This window comes from Natrix helvetica (genome assembly GCF_964273705.1).
Source record: "Natrix helvetica genome assembly, chromosome: 12".
Classification (NCBI taxonomy): Eukaryota; Metazoa; Chordata; class Lepidosauria; order Squamata; family Natricidae; genus Natrix; species Natrix helvetica.
Window position 1 is genome coordinate 2,470,535 of NC_138556.1, and position 21,480 is coordinate 2,492,014.

The 21,480-nt window shown below is 44.5% G+C and overlaps 1 protein-coding gene across 2 annotated transcripts in view; it reads right to left on the minus strand.

The window, feature by feature from the left end:
• The window catches only part of MAP2K5 (mitogen-activated protein kinase kinase 5), a 163,987-nt gene that overhangs the window by 28,289 nt on the left and 114,218 nt on the right, over positions 1-21,480 (minus strand). For both annotated transcript variants that reach the window (XM_081965224.1, XM_081965225.1), the window contains exons 18-19: positions 17,358-17,384; positions 17,004-17,036 (exon numbers count right to left, since the gene is read on the minus strand). In XM_081965224.1, coding sequence (XP_081821350.1) covers positions 17,004-17,036; positions 17,358-17,384 — 60 coding nt within the window. The remainder of the gene's footprint in view (positions 1-17,003; positions 17,037-17,357; positions 17,385-21,480) is intronic.

The following is a 21,480-nucleotide window of genomic DNA, read 5'->3' on the forward strand; positions in this document are numbered from 1 at the left end:
ACACCCAAATGGTCTTGTAATTAACAAAGAGCTGGGAAATTATTCTTGTGTTGACCTTCGCTTCCTCCATCATAGCTGCTATTTATTTACACTTAGCAATCCCAAATCTTGTTAGATTTAAGCAGAAGACGCCAGGAGTGTATAAAGAACCAAAAAAAAAAAAGAGAGAGAGAGAGAGAGAGAGAGAGCTGAGCTAATTAACCAACCACCCAACAAAAAGAGAAGCCAGAGATATATTCTGCAAACGAGGGGGAGGAGGGGGTCCCGGCGTTATTTCAAGGGGAAGAGCTCGGCCTCTGGGAAAGGGAGAGGCACGCATGGGGGGGAGGTTCGGCGGTGCCCCCCCTCCCACCCCAGAATGACACAGGGGCTTGCCCGTGTTTATAGTCTAACAGCTCAGGATGTAATGAAATGGCACTGTGGAGGACTCTAACAGTCATCTCATTAGTCCTACAGTTGGAACAAGAGAGCCACATCCAACAGGAATCAGCTGCAAATGACTTTGCTTCTCATCTATTCTCATTTGCTATTAAAAATATCTTTCGGCAGCTTTTGCTACCGTTTCCCCCGCCACCTTAACCGGCTCTGTCCCCGAGTGCTCTGCAAAGTATGATGCATGCACCTATTTAAATTAACAAAGGAATGACTTATTTTAATCTCGCCGTGCTTTGCCTCTTTTGGCCGTTTGCGAGAGCCATCTATCATCACATACAACCTTCTAATGCTGCAGGCAAGAAACTCAGAGCGTGTAACATTTGGCGGGAGCCAAACAATTTCTCTCGCACACAACTGTGTCAAATGCATGTGAGGGGTTCATTAGGGAGGGTTGCGAGGGAAATGGCTTGGATGCGATGGGGAGAGTGGGGAGGGGGGAGTTTAAAAAGGAGAGAGGAGAGGAGGAGGAGGAGGAGGAGGAGGAGGAGGCTCAAAGCTCCTCTGCCAACACATGGGTGTGCATGTCATTCTCAATGGCGGCGGCAAGAAGCAACCACCGAGCTGCTGAAGTGATTAGTAAATATACATATAATTGCGACGGCCCAATTATCAGAAAAATGAGAGTGGTAATTACAAGATAGAAAATTAACTAGAACTCTTATTAAGGCTTTGTCTCCAATTCAAACAAACAGAAATTGCAGCAAAACACAATTAAATCAAAAGTAACTGAAGAGTACGAGGCGACGAGATTCGGAGCGTTGCCTTTGACACACGTTTTGTGGGTTGCAAAGGCTGGGCAGAGAGAGAAAAAGCTCCGAAAAACCTCCCCTTGACTGAAGGCCCTGCAAAGAAGCTGTGAGAGAGACTCGCCCTCGGAGGCTGCTTGCTTGGGGCTTCCATTACCTCAGGGATGGGGAACTGTGGCCCTTTTATGAATTGAGGACTTCAGCTCCCAGAATTCCTCAGCCAGCATAGCTTGAGGGCGTTTGCCTTCCACCATAGCTGCCTGAGGAATTCTGGGAGCTGAAATCCTCAAGTCTTAAAGTTTCCAAGGTTGGAGACAGTTGCCTTCCACAATGTTCTTTACATCTAACAGGGAGGCCTGCTAATGTGGCATATTTGGGGGGTTTTCAGATGTGAGCCCCCTGTGGAATTTGGATGAAGATCTGGGGACAATCGCTGGTCCCACATTTAGGAAACCTCTTTCCCCCCTTGGGACAGGCAGGGCCTTCCCCCATCCCATGGAATCCTTGGTGCTCCTTCAATTGGTTGTCTGCCTGCAGTCATTTCATGACCCAACTAGATAAAGTCATCAGCACCTTCCTCCTCCTGGGTCACATGACTCCTTTGACCACATTGCTTAGTGATGAGATTCTGGTCCCAATTATGGTCGTAAATTGAGGACTATTTGCACCTAGTCGGGTGATGAAACATCTGCAAGCAAACAACCAAGCTCAGAGAGCACCAAGGGCCCCACAATTCAACTCTGAGCTCCAGGAATTGTCTTCTGATAGGATCTCCTTTTCCACAAGAAGCCTGCAGGCTCGTTTTTCCAACGGGGCCTTTGAACTGAACAAGTGCATCGCCTGAGCTACGCAGAGAGTTGAGGCAGTTTGAGAAGTCCTTTTTCCATACATACATATGGGCCTTGTTTTCGTGGAGAGGTGCTACCAACAGCAGCCACTTTGCAAATGGCCACATCTCTCCCCCCATGGTAGCCATTTTGTGAGAGACTCCTCATGAGCTCTCAAGAATCCTGACTGCTCTCGTTGAAGAATCCCGGGCAGGCCTGGCCTTCCTGTCTCCTCCCTTCTTCATCTCCTCAGAAACCCTCCTGAGGGGAGACAAGAGGCCTGGCTGAAGGCCAAGCAGGAGCTTTGGGCTCCAGCAAGATCTGAACCAGGAATTTCCAACACCTTTTGGCGGACGTACAAGTTAGGAGTGAGGGATTGAAATCAGCCCCATGGCAGGTTCTCCTAACACTATTCTCCACCCAAGGTCCACCCAAGCATCCCGAGAAGCCGATGACGGAGGCAACCTTGATTCTCACACAGCGCAGCCGACTCTTCTGAACGCTGGCAGGACAAACGCAGAGATGCGCCATCCGGGGTGGCATTGATGGGGGTGGGAGTGTTTTGAGTGATTGCCTCTACCTTGTGAATAATGAAGAGTTCAAGGAGGTCAACCCATTACAACAGGAGCTGTTTAATTATTAATTATGCACAATCTCTGAGTTCAGAATGTTTAATATGTGGGAAACTCCAACCAGACCCCGGTGTGGCATTTGGCTATTAGACCTCGTCAGCAAGGCGCTCAAGCAGAACAAGCAAGGCACGGAGCAGAAAATCCGAGGGAGGGGAGGGGGTGGAAGAGAGAAAGAGGAGGTTGAACTTTAAACTCTCTCCCTAATATTTAATTTGTGGATGTGACGGGCCTCCGGCTATAGGTTGAGCCACGTGACCCAAGTGGACGGAAGTGGATGGTTTTGGGCTCGCGGGGCTTCGACACACGCAGGAAGTTTGGCCAGCGCCATTCCTCAGGCACCTTTGATCCTTTTCCTTCATGCTTTTGATCACACAGACGTGCAGCCGATTAAAACAAGGCCTCCAGATTTTAATTATTTACTTGATTATGTATGATTTACTGGATCTATACATCCGTAGAATTATCGTCTTTGGTTCTGGCTCGAAATGAACATTCTAGGCAAGTTGCAATTTAAATCAGCACAGCCCTGCACACACACACACTCACACGCGCCACGCACCCAAAGATAAAGCAAGTAAATTAAAACATGAATAATAAAATAATTAACTATTAAAAGCCTGAGAAAAGAGAGGTGTCTTTACCGAGCCTCTAAAGGAAGCGATAGGCTGGTGATGCAGATTAACAGAGCGGGGGGCCCTTCCGACTTGGGGACAAGAAAGAAGATGAGTCCCTGGGGGTCCAAGGTTTCGTTTCAAATTCATACCCTCAACTCTCCATTTCAAGGAGGAGATATCTGTGTAAGCTCAGGAATACAAAGGGCTTCTTTTTAAAAAAAAAAAGTTTAAAAATAGCCTAGTGTTCTCACATGTGCATAGGTAGTCCCTGACTTACAACAATTGAAACCAGAATTTTCATTGTTCTGCAGGGCAGTGGTTAAATGAGCCACCACTTTTGTAACCCTTTTTGCCATGGTTATTAAGTGAATCACTACAGGTATTAAGCAAATCGCATGGTCGTTATGTGAACCCGTCTTCCCCATGGACTCTGCTTGTCAGAAGACAACTGGGGAAGATTGCAAATAGCAATCATACAACCCTGGGATGCTGCAACCATCATAAATACATGCTAGTCGCGATGCGCCTGAATTTTGATGATGGGCGTGGGAATGCTCGCATGGTGGTAAGTGTGAGAAGTGGTCGTAACTTTGATCTGTCACCAAACAAATGGTCGCAAGTTAGGGACTACCTGTATACCTGTACTAGAAAACTGTGCAACCATCCTGTCTTTGTGCTGGGGAGTTCCCCCTCCCGTAACCAGGGGAAGAGAGGGCAAGGAGGACCAGGTGGGCAGAAGCTGCTGAGAGCTGCACTTTCTAAGGGCTCTTCAGCATCCCCAAGAGGGCAGGTTGCCCAGAAGTGATTGGATTCACTGCTTCAAAGCTGCCCATTGTCCTCCTCTGTCTGAAGGACACCCGTGAGCTGGCCCAGGTTCAGATTTTCAAAGGTGGCAGGCAGCCTGCAGCCTTTATGAGGGTAGTCCCAGTGATCAAAAGAGCTGTTGCCTAGGCTCCTTTGATCCCTTCCCTTATGGCTTTGATCAGCAAGTTCTCCGTAATTTCCCCAGTCTAACCTGCTCCAGAAGAGGCAGGGTTAAAAACACGCTAGGAATTTATATTCTGTATTACCTATTCAATATATGTTTCATGCACAATGTTTTCCTTCCTGCACGGTTTTTATTTCTAGAGTATACTGAGAAACAGGATGTTAATTAAACACTCCCAATAAACAAACTGGAAGATTCAGCACCAACCCATCATCTTAACAGATCTACCCCAGAATAACAACGGGAGTTGGAAAGGGATAGAGAGATAGAAGCACTGAGGGGCCCCAAGCCACCCACATTCCTCAACGTTAAAATAATTCTTTTAAAAAAGGCCTTCAAATTCTATTTCCAGTTTCTGGCAGTAGATAAATATTGAGGCTTGCAAGGGGTTACGGCGTCTGCGGAAGACAAGCAGGCCAAGACACAAGAGTTTTCACACAATGCTGCTCAGAATCCACTTTGTGTATCTATTTAGCCACAAGAAGGATCTCACCAAAGAGAAGGGAGGCTGCACTATCCCGCATCAGAACCCAGATTGTTGGGGGCAATGTGCTGACTCTGTGAACCGCTTAGAGAGGGCCGTAAAGCAGGGATCTCCAGCCTTGGCAACTTTAAGACTGGCGGACTTTAACTCCCAGAGTTCCTCAGCCAGCTTTGCTGAGGAACTCTGCACCTCAGAACACACTCCGTACTTCCTTGGCCGCTGCTCTTATTGCAATATGCGCAGTGATGTCTCTTTCAGAAGCTCTGTTCAACATTCCTGGATTTCTTAATTAAAAAGTTCTTGCCAACTTTTAAGAAATGCATCCCGGCATTGAGGGCTGCCAGCTGCTTTCGACCCAACAAAGGAGATGTCATTGCATCACCTTTGCTACAGAAAGCTTGGCCACCTGGAGCCTTTCCTTCATTCATCTGTTTAAACAAGGGAGGCTGGACCTAGAAGCCCCTCCAAGAAGCTGGCTCTACCACAAGAGCCAGGCTAAAATGCTCTGTTAAAATGCTCAGCCTGTTTATTGCTCTCCTTCACCCCATCAACGTCTTTCTTGCGCTTTCATAAAACTCTGCTGCATATAATCAGGTATGTCCATTGACACTTGGAAGATTGAGTTTTTAGGAACCTTTAAATGAGTTTGGCCTCTTGGGAAGGTTTGCTTGTCAGGTTGGCCTAAAGGTAATTATTCAGCTATTCCTACCCGTGGTGTCACCTAGTTTCCATCTAGCCTTTGAATCTTGCACCTAGGTAAGGTCACAGTTTCAGGCTCCATGAAAGAGAACAGCAGAAAACATTTGGAATAAGGTACAAGTAATGACAGACAGATTCATTCTGACACTAGACTCTCTTCAGCACAAATGTATTTAATATCGGAGAAAAGAAAATGTATGGTGGGGGACACATTCCACATTCTTCTCTATTTCTGGAAGTTTTTGAAAGCATTTCTGCCAAACAGCTGAATGGCCTTAGAAACAAGGCAGGGCTGAGAGCTGCTCCAGTCTACCAGACTTGAAGCAGTGGACAATGTCTCAAAGAGCGACCCACTTCTGGTGACATTAAGGGGCGACATTTCAGATCTGTCTGTTTATACTGAATTTCATGGCAATATAAACCCACCAGGGAGCGCATTTGTTCCCAGGACGAATTTGACCCTGAAACAGCATTTCTTCCCCTTCTGTTCTAGAAGGGGAAAGGCTACTGATAAGATGACCGGTGTGGTTCTTCCTCCCACCCAATCCAGGTGGAGTCCAGCGGTTGAGGTGGGTCTCCTAAGAGCTGCTCTCTCTTCCACAGGAGAGAAGCAGAGGTAGATGGGCCTAGGACAGATGAGCAAAACAGAGAGAGGACCAAGAGGAACAGCCTTAGAAAAGGGAAAGTGTAAATGAATGAATGAATGAGCTGGAAGGGACCTTGAAAGGTCTTCTAGTCCAGCCCCATGCTCAAGCAGGAGAACCTACACTATTTCAGATAAGCGACTGTCTAGTCTCTTCTTAAAAACATTCAGTGATGAAGTGCCCACGATTTCTGGAGGTAAGCTGTTCCACTGGTTAATTATCCTAACTTTAGGAAGCTTCTCCTTAGTTCCAGGTTGCTTCTCTCTTTGATTAGTTTCCACCCATTGTTTCTTGTCCTGCCCTCCGGTGCTCCCTCTTCTTTGTGGCAGCCCCTCAAGTATCATAATCCTAAATGCTTGGAGGTGCAAAAAGGCTCTAGGTAGACTTTATTTAGAGTCTGCCTCCTACAAGTGTCCATTTGCACTTGTGACAGTGACAAAAAACCCTTTGTAACAGTTGTCTATAGAGATCCTCAATTATCCAGGTCATGTCCCTCAGGTGCTTTTACAAAAGGCAGCTGGACTTTCTTGGGGTTTTTCCTTGAAAACATTTTGCTTCTCATCCAAGAAGCATCTTCAGTTCACGAACAAGCTTCTTGGATGACAAGTGAAGCCCAGTTGCCTTTTGTAAAAGGACCTTTGGACCGGTCCCTCAATTTATGACCTTCACAGGTCTGTAAAGCAAAGGAAAGCTGAAGTCAGATCATAAGCATAGTTGCCATTTTGCTTAATGACCACTTCACTTAGTGACATATTTATAGTCCCCATTGTGGTTGCTAAACCAGGAGTGCTGATACTATTTTTGTTGTGTTCTTGTCTACAGCTGGCTTCCTCATCAAACAAGAACTTTCATCCCTCTGAGAGGTGCTGTAGCGAAGCATTCAGTCCTAATTCCAGTTACTTTAGCAATTCCAAATGCTAATGCCAGCCACAACTCCTACCTCTGGTAATTTAGAGGCCTGCAGATAACAATGATTGTTCAAAATTAACAGCGCTAGATAGACCTGCCTTCCAGGAATCCACCCAATTCCTTTCTTAAAGCCATCCAAATTATCGGTAGTCAATATCTCTCGCGGTGATGAATCTGCAGGTTAATCACGCTGTGTGAAGAGCCCTTTCAGCTGGTCTCTGTCTCCTAAATGGTGCAAATACCTCCGGGTTGGGGAGACGTAGGAAGCGGAGTTTTAGCTTGCAAGGTTGTCTTTAAATGAGATATTCTGGTTTGTAGAGAACAGCACAGATATGCTTGGAAGAAAATACAATTCTGAAAGAATGCAATACAGGTGGGAGACATTATTTTGCTACATGACACGTGAACGGATGGATAGATGGAAGGCAACAGAAGGGAGGAAAAAGTTATCGAGCCAACCTGAGACCCAAGAATAAATGATAATGGGGCGATCGGGTGATTATCTCTTAGAGAAATATTTGTGTTAAAAGTGTGATTTAAGCATAAGTCAATTCATATACCCTCATGGCAAAGGAAAATATTGGAAATCCAAATGTATAGTATGCACGATTTAGCTGCTTATGGTGAAAGACTGAGAGTATTAGTGAAAGATGTAAGGATAATTAGAGTTCTGAATGGGATACAAGCTACTCTTAGCGCCAAGAGTGGATCTTGGGGGAAAAGGAAAGAAATGAAAGAAATAAGAAGGGAAGTCGAACGACTGCAGGAAGGGAAAAGTATGAATGGGATATGAAACATATTCAAACAAGACAAGACGAATCTCCCAACTGAACAAATGGAAAATGGATGCGGGCATGAGGATTACAAGTAGTCCTCGACTTTACGACCACAATTGAGCCCAAAAGTTCTGTTATTCAGTGAGACATTTGTTAAATTACATTTGCTCCATTTTACAACCTTTCTTCCCATAGTTGCTAAATGAATCACTGCAGTTGTTAAATTAGTAACAAGGTTGTTAAGCCAAGCTGGCTTCTGCAATGATTTTGCTGGTCGCAAAAGGTGATCACATGACCCTGAGACCGTCATTTGCCAATTATCTGAATTTTGATCACGTGACGAGGGGGATGCTGCAACGGTTGTGAAAAATGGCAATAAGTCACTTTTTTCCAGGGCAACTTCGAATGGTCACTAAATGAACAGTTGTAAGTCGAGGACTACCTGTACAAAGTAAAGTCACAGAACTGTATGGACTTACACTAGCAGCAACTATGAAAAAGAATGTTTGGGGGAAATGAAAGAGGTCAAAAGACAGTCCCATCAGGTAGACCAGACTATGCAATACAATATAATACAATAGCAGAGTTGGAAGGGACCTTGGAGGTCTTCTAGTCCAACCCCCTGCCTAGGCAGGAAACCCTATACCGTTTCAGATAAATGGCTATCCAACATCTTCTTAAAGGCTTCCAGTGTTGGGGCATTCACAACTTCTGGACTAAGAAGACTAAGCAACGGACATCAGGCAGATCTAAAACTACCTTTGTTAGAATAGATATAGTTACAGAATCTGGCAAGTCTCTGCATGTGTTATTTTTCTTCCCCCTTTTTAACTTCCGGAGAATGGTTGGGAGCAAGTGGGAATGCCTGTCTGAAGCATTTTCACTACCATATTTTTCGGACTATAAGAGGCTATAAGAGTATAAGACACACCGTGATTTTGAAGAGGTAAATTTAAAAAAAAAGTTTTTGCACTCTGCAGGCCTCCCTAACCCTCTGCACGCGTTTTTTTGCAAAAAAAAGGGGGGGCATGTAGAGCCTTGGGAGGCTTGTAGAGTGCTCCTGGTGGGCTGCCCCCCCAAAACGAGCAAAAAACGGCCTGTTTTTTGCTTGATTTTGCCCTCCCCAGCTCCCAGAAACACTTTGCAAGCCTCCCAAACCCTCTGCACGTCCATTTTTGCAAAGGGGGCGGGGTTTCGGGAGGCCACAAATGTTGTATTCAGTGTATAAAACGCACCCAGATTTTCACCCTCTTTTTTGGGGGGGGGGAGTGCATCTTAGACTCTGAAAAATATGGTAATTACTTTCTTGGTCCAAGTTTTCCTTATCTGGGTGTTTCTCAACCTTGGGTCCTTGAAGATGGGTGGACTTCAACTTCTAGAATTCCCTGGCTGGGGAGTTCTGGTTATTGAAGTCCACCCATGTTCAAGAGGCCAAGTTTGAGAAAGTTTTATCTGATTGTTGCCTTGCCATTAGGCCTCCTCCTTAGGGACACGTATTGGGCCCTATGAGGAGAAAAAGGTCCTCCTGTCCTACATGCAGGCAGTCCTTGACCTACAACAGTTTGTTTAGTGACCATTTGAAGTTAAAAATGTTGAAAAAAGTGACTTACGACCGTTTCCCACACTTACGACCACTGCAGCATCTCCATGGTCACCTGATCAAAATTCAGATGCCTAGAAACTGGTTCATAATAAGGTCACGTGATCATCTTTTGTGACCTTCAGGCAAGCAAAGCCAATGGGGAAGCCAGATTCCCTTCACAGCTGTTACTAACATAACAATTACAGGGATTCACTTAACAACGGTGGCAAGAAAGGCAGTAAAATGGGGCACAATTCACTTAGCATCTGCCTTGCTTATTAGGAACAGAAATGTTGGGCTCCAAGAAAAAGGAAGGGAACTGGGGAAAAGAGATAGGAGGTGGAATGGACAGTTGTGGAATCAGACAGTGGGGAAAGGTAGAGTTGGGAGGAAAAGTTAGATTGCATAGTCAAATAGAGGGAATAAAAGGGACAAATATGGGAGGAAAACCCAAAAGAAAATAAGATTAAAGGTTCGGATGTGAGTAAGAGATGAAGAAGAAGAGAAAATAAATTAATATTTTAATGAAGATATTTCAATAGTGTGTATTAATATCAGAACTATACAGGTTGGATTATTATTTTAGCAGTGTGATAGATATCAGGATAATATTGTACTATAAATGGATATGAAGAATGGGAAAAATAGATCTTGAATGACCGTACTGCTAAATATGTATACAAATATGAATAACAGTGGAAGGTCAGATCTTAACCTTGGGCAATTAGGGAAATATATATATATATGTGTGTGTGTGTGTGTGTTGTATTTGTGCTGATAAATAAATAAAGGGAGACTAGTATGGATCCATTTCAAGCTATTTAGCTCTCATCAGCTAAAGGATGAGAGCTAAATAGGAGTGAGCTCCCTCCCATTTTTGGGCATACCAGGGGTTGTAACACAAATACACACACACACACACACACATATTCTAAACATGTGTATTAATAGAATTATATGGGTTGAAGAACTGAAAATAATATGAATAGAAAGACTCTAAATGTATAAATGATCGTGACTGATACTAAAACTGTATAAGGAGATATTGAAAAATGGAAGAATGAAGGATGGAACTTTGATTTAACTAAGGAAATATGAACAACAAAATAGGTGGAAAACGTGTCTTTGAATATTATAGCCATATGAAAGGGGAAAAAAGTTAAAATAGGGACAGAAAATAGTGGGGGGAAATAATTATTATATATTAATATGTAAAGATATACAAAAGGACAGAAAGATGGTTCAGAATGGAAGGGTGATAATAAAAGACATGTATAAATAATATGAAACAATGGAAATGTAATATTTAGTACTAATAAGACTATGTTTATACGTACGTTAAATGTATGTTACCCAGTTACCACACCATTCACGCAGTGGTATGTGTAAAGAATATAAGTTTTTTTTTTATTTGATTGAAAAAAAAGAAATGCTGGGCTCCATCATGGCCGTATGTCGATGGCTACCTGGGTTTCCATCCTCCCCCACCTTCTGGGGGACATTTTTTTCCTACACCAAAGATATTCTAGTGATGGCTAACCTTTTCTGGACCGAGTGCCCAAAGTGCGCACACCTGAACCCCCAAAATGCAATGTGCGTATGGCCCTCTGCATGCGCCTCCCCCTGCGTATGTGCGGCATAGACCCAAAGACCAGCTGGCTGGTGGGAGGCGCATGCGTGGCAGAATTCAGCTGGGGCGATGGCTTGGGGGCACACCGAGAGGGTGCTGCGTGCCACCTCTGGAACACGTTTGGCATCACGGTTCTAGGCTCTTCTCGTGAGGCGTCTGAGGCAGCTGCTCCTGCCGTCTTTGGCACGTCTTTCTCCAGCTCTGTTGTACCCTTTCCCAAGTATTTTGACCAGAACGGCAATTCCCAAAAGCCAAGTTCTCACTGCAAAGCATCTGGGCTTTCTTTCTTTTGGAGCCTCCCCACTGGGATCTCAAACATCGGAGAAGTCTCCGAACGCGCCCTGCTTATGAACTTCCACAGAGAAAGACTGAGTCCTGGACCACAAGGCCGGACTCACAGGTGTGAGTGGGGGACCCTGTCAGACAAGGGCAGCTGCGGGTGGGTAGCAACGTGGCTCCCCCTTTGCCCTTTGAGTTTCCGGATCTTTCCAGTCCTCATTTGCTCTTACAAAGTTGTCGCACAAGGGAGCATTTGGCCCAAGATCATCAGTCTTAGAACACTAAACACTTTTAATAGCTAAGTTTGCGTTATCATGAATGTGCCGAAAACAACAGCAGCTGCAACATATCGGAAAGCAAAGAGACTTTTTCTCATGAGGTCCTTATTTAGAAAGAGACACAGACATGAGCCCATTAAGTGGGGACAATTATTCTCCCCCAACAGGGCTGCATCTTAAAAAGAGCTGAGGGAGGAAAGCAGGAAGAGAATGAGGCAGGCATTGAGGGAAGCAAAATCTGTAGGGCACCCACCGGGGCCTGAGGAGAAATGGAATTCATCGCCTGCTGAAGGCAGGGAGCCCAGAAGCCAGCGGGGCTTTCATTGCCCCATTCCGCAGCGCGTGGCGCTCGGAAGCAGGTGGTGCTCCTTGGAGCTCCTCGCTCTCGAGCCGCTCACGCGCCCAAGAAGAGGAGCTCATAGTCCTCATGACTGGAGGCAGGGAGCTTCGAGGGTGAGCAGGGCATCTGTTAGGGAAAAAAACAAAACACCGGAGGCTGGAAGAGCAAATGGAACAGAAGAGCGGACACGAGAAGTCCCTGGACTTGTTTACGCGGGCAGATTTTGGAAAATAACCGCTTTGGGGTTGGGAGGTTTCAGATGGGGCTAAGCGTGGGGCTCCTTGTGCAGGAGGCTAAGCATAAAGCTATCCTTGCGATTAGCTTTGCAGTCACACCCATGCGATGTGGTCTCAGTTTTCTCTCACACAAGCACACACGAATACACACACATACCAGAGGTGGGTTGCTAAGTTTTTTACTGCCGGTTCGAGTGCGCCCCCGTGCATGCGTAGAAGCGTCTGGGCAGGTGGGCAGATTCAGTGGGTTGCTGCCAGCATTACCGCTGGTTCCCAACATGCGCATGGCACAGTTCAATGTAAATTGGTGGGGCCCAAGCGGCAGTGAGGGAACTGGTTCGGGGGTGTGGCAGGCCTGCGTCGCTGCTGGTTCTGCGACTCAGGCCTGAATTCCACTACCGGTTCAGCCGAACCGGGCCGAACCGGCAGCCACCCACCACTGACATACACACTCCAGCTCGATGTCTGCAGCATCAACTTGGGGCACGTTCTTCATTCCAGGCCTACAACAACCACAGAGGGCCCTGAGATCTGATCTCAGGATGCTGAGCTCTACCTGGAAGGGAAGCTGCCCCTTCAGAACCCAACAACGGTTGAAGAGGAATTGGCACTTATAAAGATGCTGCATCTGTTTTGAAGACTGAGGCTGTCCTGTCACAAAAGAGTATTTGTTCTGTCCAGGGAGATTCTCCCTCATTGAAATCCCAGTGGTCCCAAAGGTGCTTTTTTCAAAAGGCCACTGGACTTAGTTTTGTCTTGAGGACCTATCTGAACTGAAGAAGCTTCTTGGATGAGAAGCGAAACGTCTTCAAGAAAAAAACAAAGTCCAGGAGCCTTTTGAAAAAGCACCTTTGGGACAGTATTTGTTCTGGTTGGTTGCATTTGAAAAATATCTCCTCTGCCAACAGTCTGTACAGATTCTCTACAGACCTTTAGCTACGCAATTTGGGATGAAGACCCTTGAATGGTGTGGGAGGAGGGAGTGGATTTCCAGAGGAAAAAAAATGGGAGACTAGAAGAACCAGGAGCACCAACTCAGGTGACCCTGAGGACACAGATAAACCTCCAAGTGGCCTCAACGACTCTCTAAAAGGATGCAAATGACCAAGTTGTCTGCAAGGAATGTAAATTCTTCCATTCTCCACTATCCTGTCAGAGCTGAAGAAGCTTCTTGGATGAGAAGTGAAATATCTTCAAAGAAAAAACAAGAAAGTCCAGTTGCCTCCTGGAAAAGCACCTTTGGGTTCTCCTCCACACTTTCTCCACCGTTCTGCTCTCTGTGCCAGTCTGGACTCTGTTACATTACCTGGGTCTCGGCCTATTTCGTGGGAGGCCCTGTTAGCAGGACAAGCTCTGGTTTAACAGAAAAAGTTCTGGAATTCCAAGGCTGTGGCTAAGCACAGGTAGGCCCTCCACCCTCCACTCTCTTACATGGTGTCTCTTCTGAGTAGAGCACTGGGTTTTAGCAGCTTTGGGAGGCTCTCTGGTTTGGGCCACTGTGGTAAAGCAAATGAGCAGCAAACCACCTTTTTTAATTTATTGAAATATTTATAACCTCCCTTTCAACTGAAAACAAGATTTTTTGCAGGTAAATAAAAAGCAAAACCCTATGGTTAATAAATGATTGGTGTGTCTCAGTGGGTGTCAAACTTGCGGCCTGAGGACCGGATGCGTCATGTGTTGGCTCCACCCCCACCCAGTTTAGCAAGGGGGGGGCGGGGAAGTCCCGATTCGTCACAGAACTCTGCCACGACGATGTGAGTTTTACACCCCTGGTGTGTCTAATACTTTAGATGAAAATGAAAGAAGAATTAAAAAGACTTGTTAAGTTTGAGCAGGAGGATGACACACAAAGGATAAATTTCAATGATGAGAAATATTTTAAATCTTCTGCTTCTGCAAGAAAAATGAATGATACAAGCACAGGAAATCTAATTTAGCTATAGTACACTTGAAAAGAATTTAGATGTTTTAGTAGCTTGCAAATGGAACTTAAGTCAATAGCGTGATGAAACTCTTAAAAGATAAATGTTAACTGGGGGAGCACTGAGTCCAGATCACAGGAAGTAACTGCCTCAATAAATTAATAAACTAATAAACTAATCAAAGACAGAAGCAACCTGGAATTAAACTTCCTAAGAGTGAGGACAATTATGGAACAGCTCACCACTAGAAGATGTGGATGCTTCATCACTGGAGGTTTGTAAGAAGCAAGTGTACAGCCAGTTATCTGAAATGGTGTAGTCTCCTGCTTGAGCAGGGGGCTGGACAAGAAGACCTCCAAGGTCCCTTCCAGCTCTATTCTATACCAATAAATTCTCTGCCTTGGTCAGCCCCATACTTGGAGCTCATTGTCAAGTTATGGGTTCTGTGGTCTCAAAAAACATTGACAAGGTGGTGAAATTCTGGGAAGGCTTTCAAGATGGCCGCAATACAGCAACCAAGTCCTATGAGAAATAGTTAAGAAACCGGGTATGTTTAGAGGGTAGAAGAGAAAACTGGGTGGAAGAGACTGTATGATAGCAATCTTCAAATATCTAAAGGACTATTAGACAGAGGGGTGGGTCTGTTTTCTACTACTGTGAAGGAAAGAAGTGAATGAATTACTTGAAACTACAGGCACGTCCAATTTGGTATTAGTAGAAATTTCCTAACAGTCATAGGCTGCTCATGGTGCAATCCCTGTATAATTACCAACCATCATTGGCTTGGCTGGCCCATTATTCTGAGGTGGGACACACATAGAAACTGTAGGGAACATTAGTAGGGTGAGAAATATTAACTTAAATTAACTTAAATATTAACTATTTCTATTATAGTTAAATGTAATTTAAATATTAACTATTTCTTGGACTCACCCAATCCATTCTTTCCTGCTGAAAGACTGCTACCTATGATGAGCAAGGGTCAAGGGGACGAGAATTGGGCAAATCCTTAAAGGTGTCTTGTCTACGTCTTCAAATCATAACAAGTGAACCTATCCTCACAGTTTGCATGAACTCCAGGATGTATTGGGTTCAGAATCAGATCAGAATGTTTTAAATAGCGAAGTTTATCCACTGAAACTCTTTCATGGCATTCAGGAGTCTCCAGAATTTGTGCAAGTCTCCAAAACAGACTATCTCATAAAGGTTCCCACATTCCTGAAGGAAAGGAGAGACCTGTATATATATATCAATAGAATTAATCTTGTCTCAGGTGCTATGGACAAGAATGTGCCAGTTTGACAAGCAATCCAAGAGAGAACGAGTGGCCATGCAGAAATCTGAGTAAGCAGAAATACGGATAAAAAAGGTGTTTCAGCAGAACAAGGGATCCTGTTAGAAGACTGCAAGTGGTTCAAGAATTTGGATAGTCATTGGAGACTCGGTCTTTGTCTCAAAATACAACCCAACAACTCCTCTGAGCAGGGACCTCAGCCTTCTTCAGGAGTAGCTGCTCAAGATATGCCCCGCCCCTCCTTTGTTCACATTGCACTCACAACAAACAAAAGCCTCTCACCTGAGTCTCTATTTTTTCCTCTGGATCCCTCCTCTTGCCTCCAGTGGCTTCAATAACCTGCTCCTGCAGCTCGCCACCATTCCCACTGTTTCTTCCAGACTCCATCCACTGGTTTTCCCGGGTTCCTGAGCTGCATCCTCCCACCTCCCCACCTGGTGGGGGCCGAAGGGAGCTCCAGCCTGTCCTGTTTGATTCCCTTGCTTTCCCCACCACAGAAGGCTTGGAGCAACATGGTCTATCTCAGGGGTGTCCAAACTTGGGAACTTTAAGACTTGTGGATTTCAACTCCCAGAATTCCCCAGCCAGCATGGGGACACCCCTGGTCTATCTGGAGAAGAAAGGAGGGGGGACTCTCAGGCGTTATTTCTGTCCCCCCAAGCTAAAGCAGCAATCAAGGGGTTCGCTGAGTTCAAGGAACGAAGGCCCTTCTGCCACCCCACATACCCTGAAAGGGGCACATCAGCCCCTTGGCTGCACAGTGTCCCCTCTGAAACGCAGGGGCCGACGCTGCCCCTTGTCACCCAGGGGCCTGAGGCAACTCACTGTGGCCCATTCCCCATGCCCAGTTTCCCACAGGACAAGTTGCCATGGGACAATTCAATGCTGTATGAATCATTTCATTCAGGTACTTTTATTATTGGTGGCCACATTTTCATCTAAATTATTGTAATCCTACTATTTCCGGATTGACTTTCTTTATTATTGGCCACGGTGATTTAACTTTTGTACTTGTTGAATTGTCTCGTGCCGAATTGTCTCTTGGCCAGCTGACTATGGGGAGTTGGCAGCAGTGAGTTGTCCCATTCCGGTCACCCAAGGCAGCTGGTGGGCACTTGTCCATGTGCCGAAGGAGGCACCAGCATCTTGAAGCTCCTGCAGGAAACCTCCAGATTGGGATGAAATGGTTACAAAAGGTCCAGATTTGCAGAAGAGACACATCAACCACCGTTTTCTCCCACAAGACTCCTCCTTCCAATCTGTTCTTGTTTACCACTCAACTCTGACCCCCGTTAATGGGGCTCCCTTTTTTTAGCACACCTTAAGCCAGCCTCCTTCAGAAGCCAAATCGCAGCTTCTGGCACCTCATCTGGCAATGCGGGGAGGGGATCAATTAGCACAGGGCTTCTAGGGCCCCTCTTTTCCTTTCCAGGAGGGGGAAGAAAAAGAGAGGGAGAGGTTTTCCTGAAAACAGCCTCATTTCCCCCAGAATTCAAGAGGAAGACTCAGAAAACAGCACAAAGCAGAACAAGGCCACGCAGAGTCGACGGCTCAGAGCTGCACAAGGCAACTTGTCTCGCTGTTGAGGACGTTGGGCCATTGTGCTTCATTAGGAAACAAAATATAAGCTTTCCAGTCCATTAGGGATGACTTTAGGAGTGAAAGCACATAAGACAGCGACTCACCTCATCAACAATGCACTGGAGTAACTGGAGAGGCTGTGATGGAAAGGGGTGGGGGACAGGGGAGAGAAGTATTAGGCTATATGCAATATCTTTACATGGAGTGGAAAGGGGAAAAAATCATTAATGCAATAAAATATAGCAAGATTAATCAACAGCAGCAAACTCTTATAAAAACATCGTGGCTCAGGATGTCCTATTATTTCTAATGGTACCTAATCTAATACAGGCAGTTAAAGGTTTGCTTTTTCCGCAAAATGCAATTTGCTAAGTTTAAAACAAGGCATTCAAGCATGCGAAGAAGCAGCCATCAGGAAAAAGAAAAGTGAATTTTTTTCCCAAACTCATAAAGCTTACCATTAAAGATCCCTGGTTTTTCTGAATCTGAAAAGGGGGGAAAAAAAGGGGAGGCAATATGTAATTAGCATGTCATAATCAAAATGACTCACTTGGACACATTATGATCACTGAGAGAAAATTATTGTATCGCTGGTGGCAATTTGTGGGCATGTGTTAACACAATTTACATAATGAAAATACACAAATGTTAATAGCTCGCTTCTCATTTATAGGCGAAAGTCAGCAGAATGTTAATTTCACACAACACTTTTTAGTACCCTCCAGGTTGTATTAGAATAGGGAGAAAAAGCATAATCCATTTCAAAAGGCTGTTTACGATTCAGATATAAATAATGTTTTATATTGCTAGATGGTGAGCACTGCGCTTAATGTTGCAATCATTGCTAATGTTATGAAGCTCACTCTTTTTAAATTAAAAACCGATTTATTTAAAATTGAAATTAAATCATAGTCAGAAATTAGAATTTTGGATTACTGCCAGGGTCTGCTCATAATCCCCTCTTTTTTTTTTTTTAAGAAAACTTTAATTATGTAGCTGAACTATCTGCCTGTACTTGGTGAATACTAGTTGATGCACCACTTTTGAGAGTTTACTACATGCTCTCAAACCCCGTAGCTACTTTCCGTATACCTACTTTAGGTTCAAGAAATGACTGTCTTTTGGGCAAGTCTCCTACTGCCAATGACCTTGACGGGCGTTTGCAAGACTCAAGCGGAAATCGTACAGGGGTCTCCTGCTTGAGGAAGGGGTTGGACTAGAAGACCTCCAAGTCCCTTCCAATTCTATTATTCTACGTTCTACGGACAAATCAAATCCCTTCAGCAATCTAGCCTTGGTAACCTGCTCAGAAAGTCAGTTTTGCAGACAGGAGACCTACGGATGGACCAAGAGACCTGAAGGTGTCCTTCTGTGGGGGAAGTCTCTGCTAGCTGCCAGCAATCCATCCAACCTTTTGCACGTCTGCTCTCGGTTTTATAGTATGCGATTGGACACCCCTTTATTTATTCACTATTATTTATAGTCTACCCCATGCCAAGGGGAGTTTTACTTTAAAAAGAAAAGTCTAAAAAGTCCAAAAGAAGTAACAAAAATGCTGTGAGATCACAAAACCTACTTAAAAAGATTTCTGGGATACACGGAAAGGTACAAACCTAAAACATCTTTATTTTTCATGCAATGGTTGACCCTTCCCATTCAATATTCCCAGCTCAGCAATGTCAGAAATGATGAATGGCTAGTCTGCTGACCATCGGCTTCATGGGCTCTTTCTTCCCAATTTGCTGGAGGCTTTCTCTCTTAAGTAAGAGTTTGTCCAGGTAACGATCCACAATGGAACCAAGCCCCAATTCATAGCTGAACATGCCTTCCCCCACAAGGGAGTGGGAAGGGCAGACTCAGGAAAAAAAAGGGTTTCACTTGTACATGTAGGCTTCAACCTCTCGACCACCCACTTAGCAACGGCAGTTAAGACAGCGCAGAAACAAGTGACGTACGACGGGTTCCCAGGGTCATATAATCACGATTTAAGCACTAGGCCACTGGTATGTATTTACTTTTTTTCCCCTACTAATTTTATTAAGAAATGTATTGAACAGGTCAAACTAATACAAGAACTTAATACAAAAATACATTAAAAAGGAAAAGGAAAAAGTATAGGGGAAAAAAATGCTCCAGCAAGTATATTCAACATTAAGAACTTATCACTGTCTCTTGAAATACAACCCAATGCATCTTCATTCCATACTTCACCCCATTTCCTTTCAACTTAAATCTTCAGCTCCCCTTAGCAAAGGTCCAGTAAAAATTAAGAGACACCTAGCAACATAAATACATAATCTCTGTTTCCATTTAATCTATATCCTGCTCATCCCTCGCTTTAATAATCAAAACCTGATCCCAATTAATAATTAAGTATTGTAAAAAAAAAAGTTAAACACTACCAGAATTAGTAACCCTTTACATATAAAAAATAACATAGATATTGCAAGATAAGCCATTACACCCAGTGAAACTTTTTTTTAAAGCTATCCAGTCAGGATAGCCATTAAGCATCACCAGAGATAGCAAATTGTTATTTATCCATAATCCAATAAATCAACTTTGTCCTTTTTTTCCTTCTTCCTCCTGGCCATCCTTCAGTCCCACAGATAAAATTCTAATTCCTGTTTTCTTCTTTGTCTCTTTTCTCAAAATCTTGTCCTCTTTATCCATTTGTAGCTTCTGTGTAGAAACTCCAGTGCATTTAGTTTCAAAGGGCAATCCATATACTCCTTCGATACATTATTTATATAGGGTATTTTGTCTGCCATGTATTTATCATCGTTGCAGCTTCCAGAGTCACCTGATCACCATTTAGAATAGAATAAATGAGCTGGAAGGGACCTTGGAGGTGCTCTAGTCCAGCCTCCTGATCAAGCAGGAGAATCTATACTATTTCAGATAAGTTACTGTCTAGACCAGGGGTGTCCAAACTTGGGAACTTTAAGACTTGTGGACTTCAACTCCCAGAATTCTGGGAGTTGAAGTCCACAAGTCTTAAAGTTCCCAAGTTTGGACACCCCTGGTCTAGACTCTTCTTAAAAACTTCCAGGGATGGAGCGCCCACAACTTTTGAAGGCAACTTCTGTTCCACTGGTTAATTGTTCTCCCTGTTAGGAAGTTTCTGTTTAATTCACCTTCTCTTTTTGACTAGTCTCCATCCATTGTTTCTTGCTTTGGGATATAATTTAAACCCCTATTCTTTGTGGTGGCCCCTCAAATACTGGAATACTGCTATCGTGTTGCCCCTAATTCTTCTTTTCTCTAGAGTAGCCAAACCCAAATCCTGCAGCCGTTCTTCCTGTGTTTTAGTTTCCAGGCCTTTGATCCTCTCAGTTGCTCTTCTCTGAACTTTTTCCAGAGTCTCAACCTCTTTTTTGCAATATGGTGACGAAAACTGTTTGCAGAATTCCAGGTGTGGCCTTACTTGGGCTTGATAAAGCGGCACTAATATTTCACGTGATCTTGATTCTATGCCTCTGTTTATACAAGCCACTGGTGACCTTCCCAGCCGGAGTCTGACAAGCAGAGTCAAAGCTGGGTTCACTTAACAACGGTAGACCAAAAAAAGTCGTAAAATCAGACAATCATGTGAGGACTCACAGCTGCATTACTTAGCGATGGAAACTCCAGTCCCAATTCTGGTCCTAAGCCAAAGGACTCGCAGCAAAGAAACCCATGAGCCTTCCCCAGTCTAGGAATCCTGCAGAGCAACTGGGAATGCTGGGAGCTGCAGTCCTAACATCTCTGGACAGGCCAAGTTAGGGAAGCCTGTACAGATAGTCCTCAACGTACAACTACAATCGAACCAAAATTTTCTGTTGTTAAGCAAGACATTTGTTAAGTGACTTTTTCCTGATTTTACAACCTTTCTTGCCACAGTTGTTAAGTGAATCACTGCAGTTGATTAGTTAGTAACATGGTTGTTAAGTGAATCTGGCTTCCCTGTTGACTTTGCTTGTCAGAAGGTCGCAAAAGGGGATCATGTGACCCCCTGGGACACTGTGACCGTCGTAAGTATGAATCAGTTGCCAAGCATCTGAATTTTCATCCCGTGATCAAGGGGGCACTGCAAAGGTCGTAACCGTGAAAAATGGTCATAAGTCACTTTTCTCAGTGCCATTGTAACTTTGAAACGTTCATTAAACAAACTGTTGTAAGTCGAGGACTACCTGAATTACACTGCTCTGGTTTCGATGATCGTAGGAGACAGGTCCATCTGGTGGCTGTGGGGATATGCCACGCATTTTTCTTACCCCACCACCTATCTCCTACATTGGGAACCAGGGGGGGGGGGAGGAGGCTGGCAGCTCCAAGTGGATTCAACCAACCCCCTCAGTTGAATCCACTTGGAGCTGCCTGCCAGGCCCGAAATTTAGCAGAAAATGCCACCTGGGGTTTTTGAAGTGAAGCGTTTGCACGTTTCCTCTTTATTTTACGTGATGCAACGTCCATTCCAGGTATCTGAATACAGTCGGCCCTTCATCTACTTCCAGTCTACTGCCTGGGTGGAGAAAGCAGGACATTTTGGGCAGTTTCAACATTAAGAAGGAAGGGACCCAGCCAGGATGCTCAGGTAAT